This window comes from Dasypus novemcinctus, chromosome 12 (assembly GCF_030445035.2).
Source record: "Dasypus novemcinctus isolate mDasNov1 chromosome 12, mDasNov1.1.hap2, whole genome shotgun sequence".
Taxonomy (NCBI): Eukaryota; Metazoa; Chordata; class Mammalia; order Cingulata; family Dasypodidae; genus Dasypus; species Dasypus novemcinctus.
The window spans coordinates 88,003,607-88,021,003 of NC_080684.1; the positions used below are offsets into that span (position 1 = coordinate 88,003,607).

At 39.4% G+C, this 17,397-nt stretch overlaps 1 protein-coding gene across 2 annotated transcripts in view; it reads left to right on the forward strand.

Annotated features, from left to right (window-relative positions):
- The first annotated feature begins 5,710 nt into the window (after window positions 1-5,710).
- Window positions 5,711-17,397, forward strand: part of STAB2 (stabilin 2) — a 171,593-nt gene continuing 159,906 nt past the window's right edge. For both annotated transcript variants that reach the window (XM_058308640.2, XM_058308641.2), the window contains exons 1-3: window positions 5,711-5,849; window positions 8,281-8,414; window positions 10,370-10,485. In XM_058308640.2, the coding sequence (XP_058164623.1) occupies window positions 5,772-5,849; window positions 8,281-8,414; window positions 10,370-10,485 (328 nt within the window). In that variant the 5' untranslated portion in view covers window positions 5,711-5,771. The remainder of the gene's footprint in view (window positions 5,850-8,280; window positions 8,415-10,369; window positions 10,486-17,397) is intronic.

Below are 17,397 nucleotides of genomic sequence, written 5' to 3' on the forward strand. Positions count from 1 at the left end.
AAATAGAAGATCTCATGAATGAGAGGACTCTGTAACTGGGATGGGACAGGTGCATCTTGCCGTTTTAGACTAGTCTGAATGGATCTAACTGAGAGGGTGGATTTGAACAAGGGTTTGAAGGAAATGGAGTTAGTCAAGTGGTGTGATACTTAATTTTATGTGTCAACTTGACTAGGTTATAGAGTCCAGTTGTTTGACCAAACACTGTCCTAGATGTTGCTGTGGAAATATTTTTCAGGTGTGATTAGCATTCACAATTAACTGACTTTAAATAAAGGCAATTACCGCTGATAATGCGTAAGGGTCTCAGCCAACCTACTAGAGGTCTTAAGAGCAAAGAACTAAGGTTTCCAGAAAAAGAAGAAATTTTCCCTCAAGACTATCTCATCCACTCTTCTCTGAGTTTCCAGCCTGCCAGCCTACCCTACAGATTTCAGAACTTGACAGCCCCCACAGTCATGTGAGCCAATTCTTTAAAATAAGTCTCTTTATGTATTTAAATATATACCCTGTTGGTTGTGTTTCTCTAGAGAACCCTGAGTAATAAAGGCTATTTAAGGGAAGAGCGCCAGGTCTAGGCAAGCTGCTAAGGTAGAGATGTGCCTGATGGGTGTGTACTCAGGAGTTCTGCTGTTGTACCAGTTTCTAGAACATGGTTAAGTTGTTTAACATGGAAAAGGAAGCCTTGATGAACCTAATTTTCCCATGTTATGCTATGCCTGGGACAAAAAGACCAGTTGGCCATGTAATGGACCAGTGAGAATCTGGGATTCACAGCTTTCACTTCTGATCTGAGCATGCCTATGGTTGAATATCAATTATATTCTTCACATTCACTGGTCAGGATGTCTGTGGCTATGACTATGTCTCAGTGTGGTAAAGTGTCAGCTTTCAATTAATTCTGCTTTTTTCTTTTTTCCTTTTTTTTTTTAGTACCAAGGCCAGGACCTCTTATGTGGGAAACCAGCACTCAACCACTGAGCCACATTGGTTTCCCTGAGATGGCTGTCTCATTTGTTTGCTTGTTGTTTGCTTTTGTTTTTATGAGGCACGGGGCATCGAACCCTGAATCTCCCATGTGGGAAGGAGGCACTCAATCACTTGAGCCATATCTGATCCCCTAATTCAGCTTTTGTAATGAGTGAATTAGATGAATCATAGATAATCCATTTGTTAGCTTGGGTATCAGATATCAGACTGGTGGTTGGCCATAGAAGGGAGAGTATGATTATTTGGCATCTATTATTAGTTCAACAATTTACTAACTTATTGACCTTTAATAAATCACTCAATTCCCTCATGCTCCAATTTTCACATCTACCATATCAAGATAATACTGCCTGCTCAGACTATTTCATAAGGATGCAATGAAATTCAAGTGAGATAATATGTGTGTGAAAGTATGCTGGAAGCTCCAAAGTATAACAGAATATGGCTTATCCATTTCTCTGTCACCAGCGCCCAGCATGGTACCTGGCAGTCCATAAATGTTTGTTGGATGGATGGATGGATGGATGGATGGATAAGACAGCATGATAACATCCAAAAAAAAATCATGCTTTCAACATGACCTATATTTACATAATCTAAGTAAAGGTGACCATTTGGGACAACTACCTATATAAATCAGGCCAAGGAAAATATTATTTAGACTTTCACTTGAAGACTTTTTAAAACTAGAGGTTATTTCACAAGATGATAGATGAGCACTCTCAGTTTGTTTTGTTAAGTCCTTTTATCTAGAAAATACAAGATATTCTTACACAAAGCAGGGGAGGGAGAATGGCAGAAAAATAAAATAAAATATTCCTGAGCAGTTCAGTTCAAGAAAGAGATTTTTTTTTAAAGTGTGTATGCCCTTTTAGTAACTTCTATATTTGGAATACCTATAATTTTTGGATTGTTTCAATGTTATAACAAACAGTGAAGGAGAGAAGAGAAGCACTTTGTACCGTGGCCAAAATGTTTCATGTTCCAAGAATTCTGCCCAATGAGTAGACAAAAGAAGGTCCAGTTGAATCCAACACCAACTTATTTAAATAATAAAAGTAGATTCTGCTGAAAATGCCTCCTCAGCATGAAATCCATATGCCAGAGCAGAAAAATCCACCTCTCCCACTGGAAAACTGTCTTTAATACTACTTAAAATTGTCAGCTAAGATTTTGAAAGCCTATTTTGTTAGTTCTGTTTACTCTGCTTGATCAAAATCGTATTTTATCAATGATCACACTAGGTCTGGGGTGAGGGTGGGGTAGGGGTGGGGGTGCAAAGAGGAGGTATTTCCAATTGTTCCCACTGATTTCTCCTACTGGTAGTTTTCAGTTACTTACTGTTTGTTTCCCCTTACCTAAAATGATCACTTCCTAAGCACCATTTTCATTTGGAAAACTTTTAGGAGCTGTTGGATCTGTTGAACTTATTTTTCAATTTTCTTGTATGTATCCAAGAAAGTCAGTACCTAGACTGCCCTTCTGAGATCTTTTTTCTTTAGTCTCACAAAGCTACTGATATTGGTACTGGCGTAAGAATGGGCTAATAGGCCAACGGAATAGAATTGAGAGTTCGTAAATAAACCCACAAATCTATGGCCAATTGGTTTTCCACAAGAATGCCAAGTTACTCAATGGGGAAATAACAGTCTCTTCTGAAAATGCTGCTAGGAAAACTGGATAGCCATATGCAAAACAATGAAGGTGGACCCCTATCTCACACCATATACAAAACTTAACTCAATATGGATCAATGATCTAAATGTTAGAGCTAAAACCATAAAACTCTTAGGAAAAACATAGGGGAAGTCTTCAGGACCTTGCATTAGGCCATGGATTCTTAGATAATGACACCTAAATATAGATATATTGGACATCATCAAACTTTTCCGCATCAAAGCACATGATCAAGAAAGCAAAAAGACAGCCTGCAGAATGGGAGGAAATATTTGGAAATCATGGATCTGATAAGGGTTTCATTCTGCAAAAAGGAATATGGATCCTGGTAAAGAAAGTGACTTCCCACCCAGTGAGAAATGCAGAAATCAGCAGAACTGTCCTGGGACAAAGGAAATTCAGATCTGCCCCAGAGCCACATTGGGCTAAGAGTATCAATTCGTGTAGCTGTTGCCTATTTTAATTGTATGATAACAGTATTTAAAAGTGATTGTGCACCAACTATATGCCAGGCACCATTCCAAGCACTTTACTTAACAAATTCAAGGTGGGGGTGTGGGTGGGCACCCAGAATTTGAATTAACTTAAAAAATCTCTGTTCATAGCAATCAAAAGAGCCTAGCAAAAACAAAATTAATTTTAAAAACTTTATTCAGGCAGTTTCTAAACAATGCCATATGAGTTATAAGTATTTTTTAAATGCACCAAATTGATAAAGTCTATGTACAGGCCCTAACTGGCAGCTCAACCAGTTACTTCTACTCCCTGGCAAATTAAAAATAGAAAAGTCTACCTGCTGAAGTCTAGAGCAGTAGCTCCCGAAGAGAGAACAATGGAAAACTAGATCTGGAAGTTACTAATGTAACTGGCAAAGCATCTAAAAAAGTTTGGAAAATCCTGCCCTAAACAAAGTCAAACTTTTTGGTTTTTGTTTTGTTTTGCTTTGTTTAAGGACTTCTCAGAGCCCTATTTAGTTAATGTGAACATTGCATTTGTAAGAAAGGAGCTTGGGAAGTAAGGAATCCCAAATTATTAGATGAGAGAATTCTCATCAAATCTCCCAGAACTAGTGTTTAGCCAAACCTTATGTAGGAAAGGTTCATATGGGGTTCATTTTATTATTTCTTCTGAGATCTAACCCATTCTGAGCCAGATATGTAGCCACATACTTTAGAAAGAAAAGAATCAGAAAGAAGATTTCAACTTCTTTATCTTAATGTGTCCAAGTAACGCCGCTGCTGTACCAGATAAATCTCAAAATCTCAGTGGCTTGATGCAAAAGTAGGTCATGTTTCCTCAAGTAGCAGTCCAATGCAACAGTCCAAGCTCCATCAGGGAACTTTGGAAAACACTCTGCCTGTGCCCCATTCTTAGTGACTTGGATTAAACTCTTCTGGGGTACGGCTGGACATTGGGATTTTTAAAGTATCTCCCCCAGGGTTCTAAAGTGCTGCCAGGATTAAGAAACACTCTGTCACCTGGCATCTTCCCATTCAGCTATCTGAAGCATCTGTGTTGGAAAATTTCTTAGATTACTGGTCAATAACAATGTAATAGTTTTTTCCAAAGAGATATAGAGGGAGAGAGAGCAAGAGAGATGAGAGAGAGAGAGAGAGAGAGGGAGGGAGGGAGGGAGGGAGAGGGAGAGAGGGGGAGAGAGAGAGAGAGAGAGAGAGAGAGAGAGAGAGAGAGAGAGAGAGAGAGAGAGAGAGAGAGAGAGAGAGAGAGAGAGAGCGTGCCTGCAGGGAAAGAAGGATTCTTTAACCAACACAGTACCTATAACCCTCCCAGTCAATTCAGCATCATGAGATACAGCCACAAATGCCTGTCAGGTCAATAAGTCTGGATTTTATCCTTGCTGGTGCTGGCCCTGACATTCTTCCCTCCTGTCAGTAGGTGTGGAACACCTGCTGCTTATTTATTTATTACATATTAATTGCTATAGACAGTCAAGGGTCGTAGTTAAAAGTACTGACTCTGGAGCCACACTCTTTGATTACTGGACCTATCATCTACTAGCTTTGGATAAATAATCTAATCTCTCTGTCTCAGTTTCCTCAACTGTACAATGGGGATAATAATCCCCATTTACCAGGTATTGTCAGGATTCAAGAAGTTAATCTGTAGCAAGGTCTAGAATAGTGAATGGCATATCGAGAGTGTTCAAAAACTATTGGCTATGATTATTAGTTGCTTTTATTACTTGCAGGTGCCAGCCTCTGCTGTAGGCTGAGAGGGGTACAGAGAAGATGAAGACCATGAGTTCCCCATTCAGCACAGGAGACAGACAGACAAATTGTGATAGATGTGACTGGGCCTTCATGGCACTATGTGCAAAATGCCGGGAGAAGCTCCAGGGTGGCGCGGAAGGGTCAAGAAAGGAAGGCTTCCCCAAGAAGGTGGCACGAGATCTCAGCCTTCAAGGAGAAGATCGGATCAGCAGGTTCAGCCACTTGCTCCTGGAGAGGAGAAAGGAAGTCCAAAGCCGACTGTCGGCATCTGCAGGGCGAACGTCCTTTGCGGTAGAGGTTTGCCAGGTGCACAGGTGAGGCCTCCCCCCACCTCCAAGGCAGGGGCACAGGCTTCTGCCACACTCACTTGGGACCTAGGGTGGCCTGCTTATGGGCACTCCCACAGATGCTGACCAAGGGCAAGTGCGGGCTTTTGCCTTTAGAAGGCGAGGCCTGGCAGCTGCTGGGGTTTGGTTGCTCAATGCCGCAGGGTGAGACCAGGAGGAGGCAGGCCCCGAGGTGGGCGGGTGGGGCAGTGGGAGGCAGGAGCCCGTTCTGGGGAGGTTCACGGGGCACAGAAATGCCAAGTCGTGTCCCTGCCGCAGCCCCTGACTTCAGGATATCCTGTCATTGCACTAGGACGGGGATCAGCCAGGAGTGACCGATTTCACCAAGACCCCTGGATTTGGCCATTTTTCCTGTCTAGAGGCAGGCCTTGCATTTCTGCTGGTTCAGTCCAGGAAAAGGAAGGGAAAGGATTTGAAAGCAGAGGTGGAGATGAGAAAGAATTCACTGGGAGTTCATCAGACTAAGTGAAAATAGTTTGACAGTTCTTGCAGGTGCCTGGCACAGAGGAAACAATATTTCCTCATAATGCTGCAAAACTTATTAATTTTGGTTCTTGGATTGGCTGTACAAAGTGTCTGTTCCCCAACTGAAACTACAAGACAGGTAAGACAAGACTTTTTAATATATATATATATTTTTAATTTGTTCATTTTCCTGATGGGTCTGTGATGGTCTTAAAGCTCCTGTTTTCCTTTGTGGAAGAAGGGTTTTATCTGGACTTCATAAGGTGGTGGAGGATGGGATCCTGATGCTAAACCACCTTTCTAAAGGCGAAACCACCGTTATTAGGATCTCTGAATCTAATGCTAACATCCCTCTTTCCATTGTGGATTTTGGTACCCTGTTTTTTTTGTTTGTTTTAATAGTCTTGTCACTATGGATATTAACCATTCCCTGTAGAACATAATTATGGATATAGAGAGATGTTCTGGGTGAATTTCAGGGTCGGTGAGGAACACAAGTGTCAGAAATTTTTACAAAGTGCCTCAGGCATCCCCCCTCCTGCCTTCCCCCAGCTGTAGGAAAGGTTCCCAGGCAGCCTGTGAGAAGGGGATACTAGCAAGCAGGACTCTGAAGCAGGCTCACAGCTTCAGAAAGAGGCTGGGGATCAAATCTAAAGGGAGCCCAGCTGAGTGATGGGTGTGTGAGAGCAGTCCAGGGTGATTAATTTTAAGATGCATTTCGCAAGACAGGATCTCTGCTCTGCTGAGAGCAAAACTTCCACGATTCTGCATCTGCATCAGGCAACTATTTATCAACACCAGTTTTGTTCCAGTTGGCTCTACTCTGATAATGCTTTCCATAAAAACAATGGAAGATGGCATAAGAGTTAAGTACTCCAGCTCTTAACTTAGAGATGAAAGAGTACTTCCCCCCCCCCCCAGGTTAATCCTGCCAAGAAGCTGTTTATATTCTAGCCTGCTCCCCCAAATCCTAAACATGTGAAAAGGCAACTCCTGAGAGAGATGTCAAAATAATGTAGGTTTAGACGGTTTAAAAAAAAAAAGCAATGTAGCCAAATTTAACCTCTTTCAACAGGTGGAATAAGACAGTGATATTTCAATGCATTAAAAATGTTTAACTTATAGTAAAAAAAAATCAATAGCGTTCATTAAAAAGCACAACAGTGCCATGCATTTTTAAAAATCTATTGATTTTCTGTATGTGGTACATGGATTCACATCATTTTATGTGGGTAAAATCTGTTTGATGGCTCACTAAAATAATGAAAAAAAATTTTAAACTCCCTACTCCTAACACTTTCCATTAGTGTAGTTTATTTGTTACAACTGATAAAAGCACATTTTAATAATTGTACTATTAAATGTAGTCCATCGTTCCATGGATGTTTTTAAAATTTTTATTCTAGTAACATATAGACAACCTAAAATTTCCCCTTTCAATTGTGACTTTCCTTTGTTCATTTAACAAATATTTGCTGAGAACCAGACACTGTGCTCCACAACTTACTAGCTGTTCAACACTGAGCAAGTTACTTAATCTCTCTAAGCTTTTTATTTTCTCCCCATCAGTGCTCCACATATGGTAGTAAATCTCCGCACCATCTCCATCCTCATCTCCATCCTCATCTCCACCCTCATCTCCATCCTCATCTCCACCCTCATCTCCACCCTCATCTCCATCTTCATCTCCACCCTCATCTCCACCCTCATCTCCATCCTCATCTCCACCCTCATCTCCACCCTCATCTCCACCCTCATCTCCACCCTCATCTCCATCCTCATCACCATCCTCATGGAAGGCTTGCTTAGTGCAGAAATCAGACCCTGACTGGTCTTTAAATCTGAGCTTAATTTTCAGAGGAAACAAGACTGTAAATAATGTATGAGAGGTAAAATGAGCCATTCTGTTTGAAAAAGACAATTTGAAGGTCAAGGAATTTCTTGAAAAGAGAGTATTGAATCTGCCCTGCTAAGAAATAAAAGGCAAATAAATGACACCACATATACTTATGTAAATTTACACTAATATAAAGAAAGGCTGCTTACAAAAAATGTAGGTGTTATCATGACAGTTTATTTAAGCGTCTTTCTATTATTATTCCATAAAGGACATTCCAGTGTTATTTTGGCTCATAATGATCACCAAATGAAAGCTGGCAGTAAAAACAGAAATGTTGTTTTACTGTGGGCGCTTTGGATGCATGGAAGAGAAAGAGCTGATTGAGGCCTCCAGAGACCACTAATTTACAGTGGGACCTTGAGCAAGTCACTGGCCCTCCCCTCGCCTCAGTTTTCTCCCACCTAAAATCAGGATGGTGAGAATGTCCTGCCTATCTTTTGGGTGTGAAGATCAAGTAAGATAATGCAGAGAAGCAGACAGTGCTTGTTGACCCCAATGCACTTTCCAGATGAGGTTGAAATCAGCAGGTCAGTCATTACTGATCAATTTTTAGTCATCTCTGTCATTCAATTTAAATGAAGCCAATAAAGAAAATTGGCCAAGCCAGAGATCCTTGTAAAGGAATTACAATGGAAATTGAAGTTCTTTTTTTTTTTTCATATCTACACAGGCGAAAAGATGCGATAAGAAGTCTACTCTTACAATGAGGACTGAATGCCAATCCTGCTCCCTCCTCTTCGGAAAAAAATGTCCCGATGGCTATATCACGGTTACCGATATCTCTTTAGGGGTTCGAGATTGCAGGTATTCCTTATGAGAACATATGTGTGCTCGAGTCTTGGGACTCAAGGGATTCGGAATCAAAATTCAAATTTCCTGTCTCACAAACTGCAAAGCACATCCTTGATTTTCTTATGCTAAGACTACTTTGAACCCCAACTTAGGTAAAACAATTTAAGACCTCAAGTCTAAAGCATATATTAGTACTGACTTGCATTTTAACACAATATGGACTATATTGCACTGCACATAAACATTCTCCTTTCGTCTTGCCCTTCTTATTTCGAAAATCTGTTTTGTTTCATTTGGAAAGAGTTTTAAAAGCCTTGGGTCTCATAGTCATGTCACTGACTAGCTACCGATCCTGATAATAAGTAGGACTCAAAGGGGAACAAATGGACCACTGTGTGGTTGCGTTTTATGTGAGCACTCATTCCTGAGGAACTCTTATGATTTAAAATTTTCAAAAATTCCAGGTTACTCCTGGCAAATGATGGCAAAGAGTTCTGCTCACCAGCTAACAGATGCAGCCATGCAACCAAAGTGCAAACCCAGTTTTTTTATTTACTCAGTCTATTAATTTTGAAATTAGACAGTACTTGATAAGTTTGTTTTTAATTGGGGAGATGAAGGAGTAGTATTTTTTAATTTTGTATAAAATGAGAATTTAACATTGTTTTATCACACTATTTTAAATTCATATTCATTTCATGTGACTGTATTATACTCTAAAACCAAAATCATCATTTTTCATAGAAGTATCCCAACCTTCATTGGCCTAGAATTAGCAAGCTAATATGTGTTTGACTTCTCAGTGAATATATAATTGAACCAGTTTCTCTTAGAAAGTATACAGAAAGATTTAGAGTTCAAGATTAAAATTATGTGGCTACTTTACTGAGAACATATTTATACTGGCTACTTTTTTTTCATCGCCAAGGTGGACACTTGGTTATAGCCCACTCACCTCCACTACCCTTCTACACACACACACACACACAGGGTAAGATTATAGAACTCATGTTCTGTGTTTTAGAATTGATGACTTTGATCTGTCGTTCACTTATGATGGCACAGACCCAAGATTGGTTCATGAGGGAACATTTGGCTCTGTCCTTGGGCTTTTCCCTCTGCCTGCCTTTGTGAAGCAACGCCTCTGCCAGGATTCTCCACCTTTCAGAGGAAATGCCAACCCTAGCCCCAGCCTGGCTCCCTGTAAATCACATGGCTCTGCCATTAATCAACCACATTCCAGGATTGGTTTGGAAGTACAACCTTGAACTCACAGTCATTCCATTCTTATCAACAGCTCCATTTAAGGAAATAATATTCATGGAGGATTGTCTCTAGATACACTAAAGTCTAATCCTGGAATAAGCTTTCCCCACAGAGATCTGTATAAATAGACTCTGATATTTAGCTTCCATAGAATTGTTTTTGCAAAACTCCCTCAACCAGTACAAGGAACTGTTCCAAGAAACTCATCATTGTATCTCCCAAGAGGGTGCTGTAGGGAATATCTGACACAGAAATGTCTAAATCTATAGTACCTGTGATAAATGTGCTGATCCCAAGCAATCAAGCTGTTTTAATTCCATATATTCTGTGCACTGTTTTCACTCATGATCCTTCCTTTCTTGCATTCGCCGCTAGGATACTCTGCCTCATGTTTTAGGTCACTTGTAACATGTGCCTGGCACCTAACAACATTTATTTCATCTACTAACTTTGCTTCTAACGTCACTTCAGATAGATATTTTACCCCTATTTTCATTGTGCCCTGATTTTTTTTCCACTTCTTGTAATTAAAAATAACCCATGACTAAGTTTTAGTCTACTCAGAAAGCAAAATGTGTTAAACACACACACACAGTTAAGTGTAAAGAATAAAATAAAATTAAAAATTAGGGCAACCCCACTGTCTAAAATTAACTGCATTGCTCTGATCCTGGGATAACTTCCTGCCCTCACCCTTCCAGCTACACCTTCCAGGTCAAAACATACACGTTTTCTCTGCCTGGATGCCGCCACATCTGTAAGAAGGACTACCTCCAGCCTCACTGCTGCCCGGGCCACTGGGGCCCAGACTGCATGGGTAAGTGGCACAGCACCTTCCTGGGACATTGATATTTGCCTCTCGCTATCCCATTACACAGAATATTGAAATGAAGGAAATCCGATAAAAGGAGAATTTTGGCATCTTTTTCCAGAAAGTTTCATTTACATCTATATGCAGAAAACTTTCTTGCCAAGTCAGCGTTTATAAGGAAATCTGCTTTCTACCAGGGATCACTGTTTCAGAGAATTATTCTACAAGTCAGAAAAAGATGATATTAAAAGACTATCCATTGTTATAAAATAAGATCACTGGCCAAAGCGAGGAAGTAAGAATGCCAGGCTATTATGATCCCAAATATGAGTTTCTTTGAAAAGAAGTTTTATTGCAACATCTCGTCTACTGTGGTTATTGTCTGGCAAACGAAATAATCATCAAATCCTCGAAATTTCTAACTCTATGATGATGGGCTTTAGATACCAAGATACAGTGGGGAAAAAAGAAAATTGTAAAGTTAACTTATATGCAAACACAAACACATACACATATAAAGTCTTATTAGGTTCTGCTTTAAAAAAACTTTCTTTTTTGGTAGGCAAAAATCCAGCATTTTAATTTGAGTTTACATTTGTCCCCATCTTATAAAATGTAATGAAAAATATCCCCTTAAAGATCCACTTAAGGAGTGAGATAAGTTCTCTTTTGTTTTGCTTGTTCCTGATTAAGGTAATATAAATAAATTGTACACAGTTGTAATGTTTTAAAAGGTATAAAGAAAGAAAAAATATTAAGTTGCATTCTTTCACACATAGGACACCTTGAATATTTTTTGCCTATTTCCTTGATCATTTCTTCTGCATGGCTTTTGAATAGTTGAGCCCATAGTACATGTATCATGTTGTCTCCTTCTTTTGCGAATGGATGATTAAGTAACTAAAGGCTTCCATTTACTCAATGCTACTGACAGGAGGTACTGTGAGAGGTACTTGGCCTAGATTATCTGATTTACTCCTTAGAAGAAATATTTGAGTCAGACATTTTTAGCCCCATTTTGCATATGAGGAATTGGAGACTTAGAACAATTCTCTTTTGCCAGGTTCCCTTGAGCTGGTAAGTAAAAAGCATATCCAAGTTCAGGGCTGCCTGGCACCAAAGACGTCTCTCTTTCTGTTCTATCCCACTGCCTGGAGCAGACCTTGTCAAAAACGAGATTCTCAGGATTTCTCTTTTGATTGGTTGCTTCTAGCCTTCTCTCTCAATGTCTGAATTATACTCCTTGCCCTGGAAAGGTTGAGGTTTGGTGTTTAGGATATCCTGCCCCTTCTCCCTGTTAACTACTCTGTGCTCAACTTCATTCCACCATAATCACACTAATAGCTCAGCACAGAAGAATCATCTACACAGATAGAGTTGTCTTTCAGATAGATTAACCCCAACTTTCAGGTGGTCATGTGGACTCAATGTTTATTCCAGGACTGATTTAGCACCGATGTGGTCATTTCTAGCATCCAAGTCTCATAGACATCCTGATATAGTAGAAAGAACTTTTAGATTTGTTTTTACTAATCCACAAAAACTAATCTGATGCTAAATTAATAAATAAGACACACCCTAGGCACAAAAAGGCTTTGTCCAAAACGCAGTATGTAAAGCAGCAGCTCCAGCCTAACGCAGGCTGGCCGACAGCCAGGGCGGCCAAAGAGCATGGCATGTGCTACCAAAATCTTACGCTTGAAGCTAGTGCCTTCCCTTTCTGGTTGGGACAAGTTACTTCCTGCATATGCCTCCAACTCCTCTTCTGTCAGATAAGGGTTAAAAAATCCTACTTTAAATCTGCTGTGGAGATTTAAAAACATTAGTATAGGTGAAGTCCCAGACAAGGTGTCTTACATAAAGAAGGCAAATAATAAAAGTTTTCTGAGTAAATGAATAAATGAAACAGTCAAAATGGAGTTCTGATAATGAAAGGCAGGATAAAATGAGACCCTTTCTCAGAGCCTTTATTAAACGGTGGGTAGCTTGTAAAACAAGAGCAGGCAAACAAGAATGGAAATCTTCAGCGGGTGTCATTCCAGCACATCATGCTGTGGGCAGGCCAGTGTGGCAAGGTTCACATCAACCATCAAAACACCCATGAATCCAAAATCCTTCAGTGAATGTTTGGGCTCTTCCTTCTGATAGGTCTCAAGGCCAGAGAAGCAAACCATGGGAAAACTGAGGCCTGAGAGGCACTTCCCTTTATCTTCATCTTCCAAACATACATCTTGAAAGGCATCCTTCCTTTAGCTCAGGAAAAAGATAATTGCTCTACTTGGCTGTGTATTTCCCCTCTCACGTTTGATGGGGATGGCAAGTGGGAAGTGAACAATCACTTTACATTTCCGCAACGATAAGGCCATTTTGGAGCTGCTGACATATGCCCACCCTTTTTGAGGAAGCACATTCCCAAGCTCTGGAATGGCCTTATTTCTAAGGCAAGTGCAGCATCCATTTTTTTCAATGCTTTGACAAATACTCCCTTACACAACTCCTTTGCGTTACTTGGTAAAACTATTTTAATAGTGTCTTATTCAAATTAGAAAATACCTGCATGATCAGTACTGAAAACTTGAAAAATACTGAAAAGCCCAATAAATAAGATTACCCATCATCTTATAAAATTAAGAATAAGGCACCAGTTCTCATTTGGGGGAAAAAAACATCCTGGCATAAGGAAATTTTTTCCACAGGATTTAACATGCTTCTCTCTAATATAAACGTGTGCTGCTTAATCAGCTCTACATATGGAAGTCTTTTTTCATTTGCATAAGAACATGTTTTTAGCCTAAATAATTAGATTACATTTGAACAAACCATATTCTCTTCGAGATGAAATAGTTTTTTAATTGGAGCATCCCAGGTCCTTTTATTTCACCATCAACAATTCAGAGTAATGAAAAATGAATGTGTGTGAAGGAATTGCATTCAACCTCAATCATGGTCAACCCAGTCTGATCATTTCAATGGGAAATGGTCTTGATTTTTCTTTTAGGAGTCAGCACTATGCACGTTTATTTTTTGCATATGGTTATTTGTGTTTTCAGGTCTCTCTTTCCTACTACATATTCCTAGTCACTTTGCACAGGTTGCAAATAAAGGACCATCTGGATTTGAACCCACTTTTTTGCCATGACTCTTATGTCCCTGTTTGTTCTGAGTGACAGATAATGCTAAGTTCACATTAAGACTATATTTCACATCAGTTTCCCAGGCAGACAACTCTATGGGCTAAAAGTGGACACAGTCTCTGCCTAGCCCTGTGAACCAAGCTTTTAAACAAAGGTGGTGACATAGAATAGGCACCTCTAGTTCCTTGAGAGATAAAGTTGCATGGAGGCCAGGGCCTCTTGCTGGGCAGGAAGTTTATTGTCTTCCTTTAAAGAAGCAGAATAGTGCACGTATTTGCTGACAGCTTATAATGGCTCACCCTCCTGCATGAGGAAAGTCACAATGCAAGAGACCACCAGAGTAGGGGTAACCAAAGGAAATAGTGATAAGTGGTGACAATGACTTACAATGGGTTTATCAGCTACACAAGGCTCACAATGCTTCAGAAATGTGCCCTTACTGCAAATTCTGCAAGATCTCTTTCCAGTGGTTGCTGAGAATATCAGTTCTACCATCTTTTTTCTTAATGGGCTCCCGAGGTGATGGAAAATGATTTGAGAAGCAGGAAAGAAATTTATACTTCCCGTACTATTTTTATTTAAAAACTAAGTAAGTACTTTTCATAAATTATTTAACTTAAAGCATCCAATTTAGACCCTAAATTAGGACCTCAGATACCCCCAGACTCCTGCTACCTTTCTTCCAAGTTCCTTCCAGGGTTGGCCAACTTATGAAAACCCAGCATGTACTGAGCACATACTAGATCTGCCCATAATCACATAAACGAACCCGGCGCCTCCCCACCAAGGAGCTCACAGATTATAGAGGGAGATTGGCACAGAAGCAGTCAGGGACAGTCGATCGAATGAAGTGACTGAGTCCAAGTAAGGATAGTGGGTCTTTGAGGAGTTTCGCAGCTCGCCCGAAAAAAGCCAGCTAGTAAGTGCAGAGTCAGATTATGAAATGAAGTCTGTCTTGCTGTAGAGCCCCAGCTCTAACCACTGCTCTCTCCTACTCCAAAATACCTCGTGTTTCAGGCTAATGAAGCCTGGTCAACTGCTGGGAAGGCAGCCTGCCTGCCTCCCACTAACCACCCTCGAAGGCCTTCTTCCACCTTTAGCCGGGTGCCTACCCCTGCCTGCACTAGATCCAGGACTCCCTAGCTCCCTTCTGGTTCCAACGTACAACCGAGAGGCAGTGTGGTGTGAACATTGAGCATAAACTCTCAAAGCCGATTGCCTGTCTTCAAATCCCGCTTCCTCACTTCCTAGTTCTGGGACACTGCAACAACTGACTTATCCTCCCTGTAAGGTTGACAGATTGAGCAAACAGCAGTACTGGATGCCCAGGTAATTCTGAATTCCATGTAAATAATAAATAGGCATACAATATTTAGGCCATACTTACACTACAATATTATTCATTGTTGTTAGTTGTGTGAAGTTACTTAAACTTTCTGAGCCTCAGTTTCCCCTTACCTAAAATGGTGAAAATAACCACTTTGTAGGGCTATGGTGAGGATTAAATATACTAAAATAAAGCACAGGATGTGCTTGGCATTTTAACTGAGGGTCTGGATTATTGGTAATAATTATAGCAAAGACGATACAAAAAGGAAACAAAAAACATGTCAAGAAACCTCCTTAGTGCCAACATCTGGCCCATGGAAAGGGCTCAACAATAGTTTGCTAACTGGATATTTGAAACCTGAAGAAATGCTTCCTGAACATTGATTTTCTCACCACTACACTAAAGCATTCAATTGAAAAGAAAAGGTTTAAAATTGAAAGGAAACCATATAACTTATGGGATGTTTACAAGCAGTCCTTTCTGATTTTAATGTTTGAATTGATTTTCTTCTCCAGTGGGTGTAAACTGTAGAAAAGGACACCTCTGAGATCTAAAAAGAAGTAAAGTTTAATTTATTATTTACAGAAACACCAGTAATCTTTTCCAAACCTAGTTTTGAAGCACATGAGCTGCTAATGATTTTTTCATTTATTTTTAGGTATAATCATTTAAAGTTTATTCCATTTAATGTACAGCTCTGCAAGCTTTGACAAACCTAAACAGTTGTGTAACAACCACCACAGCACAGATGGAAAAAGTTACAGCAAATCCCCTTTGTGATCAAGCTTTCCCCCAAATTCCAACCCTTGGCAAATTCTGATCTGCTTTCAGCCTATAATTTTGCATTTATGACAATGCCATGTAATTGGAATCATAGAGTGTGTATCTTTTTGAGGTTGCCTCTTTCACTTAGCGTAAAGCATTGTGTCATTCATCCATGCCGTTGCTCGCATCAATGGTTCACTCCTTTGCAGGGCGCTCTCGTATTCCCTCACATGGCAGGACCTCAGTTGTTTATCCATTTACCAGCTGAATGAATTGGGTTGTTTCTAGTTTGGGAAATTAAGAATAAAGCCACCGTACCCTTTCATGTACAGGTTTTGGTGTGAGCATAACTTGTCATTTCACTTGGGTAAATGCTGAGGAGTGGAAGTCCCAGATCATAGAATAGATGTATGTTTAACTTTATAGGAATTGTTAAATTTTTCCAAAATGTCTGTATAATGTTTCATTCCTACCAACAATGTATGAGAGTTCCAGTGATTTGTCAGTCTTGTTAGTACACGATAATCAGATTTTTTAACCATTCTCATGAGTGCAGGGTGGAATACTCTTGCAATCCATTTTGATTTGCATCTTTTCATGTGCTCATTTGCCATCCATATATCTTTTGGGTTGTCTATTTCCTTACTGAGTCTTGATAGTTCTTTAAATATTTGAGATACAAGTCCTTTATTAGACCTGTGACTTTCAAATATTGCCTCTTAGTCTATGGCTTGTCTTCCCATTCCCTTAACAGTGTCTTTTGAAGAGTGAACATCTAAAGTTTGAGGTCAAATATACCAATTTTTCTTTTACAGCTAGTGCTTTTTGTATTGTATCTAAGGAATCTTTGCCTAAACTAAGATAACAATGATTTTCTTTTATTATTTTCTTCTAGAAATTTAGGTTTTACATTTAGGCCTATCTTCCATTTCAAGTTAATTTTTGTATGTGAAGTAAGGTATGGAACAATATTCCTGCAAATTTTCATGAAAAGACTATCCTTTCCATATTGAATTACCTTTGGACTGTTGTAGAAAATAAATCGACAGTCTACATGTGGGTCTATTTCTAGACTCTATTCTGTTCTGTTGTTCTCTATGTCCATTTTTGGCCAATACCACATTATCTTGTTTAAGTAAGTCTTGAAATTAGGCAGTATAAATCCTCCAACTTTGCTCTTTTTCAAAATTATTTTGGTTATTCTAGTTCCTTTGCCTTTACATATAAACTTGTCAAGTTCTACCAAAAAATTATGCCAAAATTTTAATTGAGATTGTAATCAATCTATAGCTCAGTTTAGGAGGAACTGACATCTTAAAATATTGACTCTTCTAATCCATGATCACAGTATTTATCTCTCTATGTATTTAAGACTTCTTTTATTTTGTTCATCAGTGTTTTATAGGTTTCAATTTACAGATCTTACACATATTTTGTTGGGTTCCTACCTAACTTTTTCATGTGTTTTTGGTGCCATTTTAAATTGTATTGGTTTTTTTGTTTACTTTAATTACCAATTATTAATTGCTAGTTTATAGACGTGTATTTTAACCTTGTATCCTGAGAACTTATTAAATTCCATATTATTTCTAATAACTTTTTGGAGATGGTTCAGCATTTTTCATGTAGACAATCATATTGTTGAAGAAGAGACAATTTTACTTCTTCCTTTCAATCTATATGCCTTTT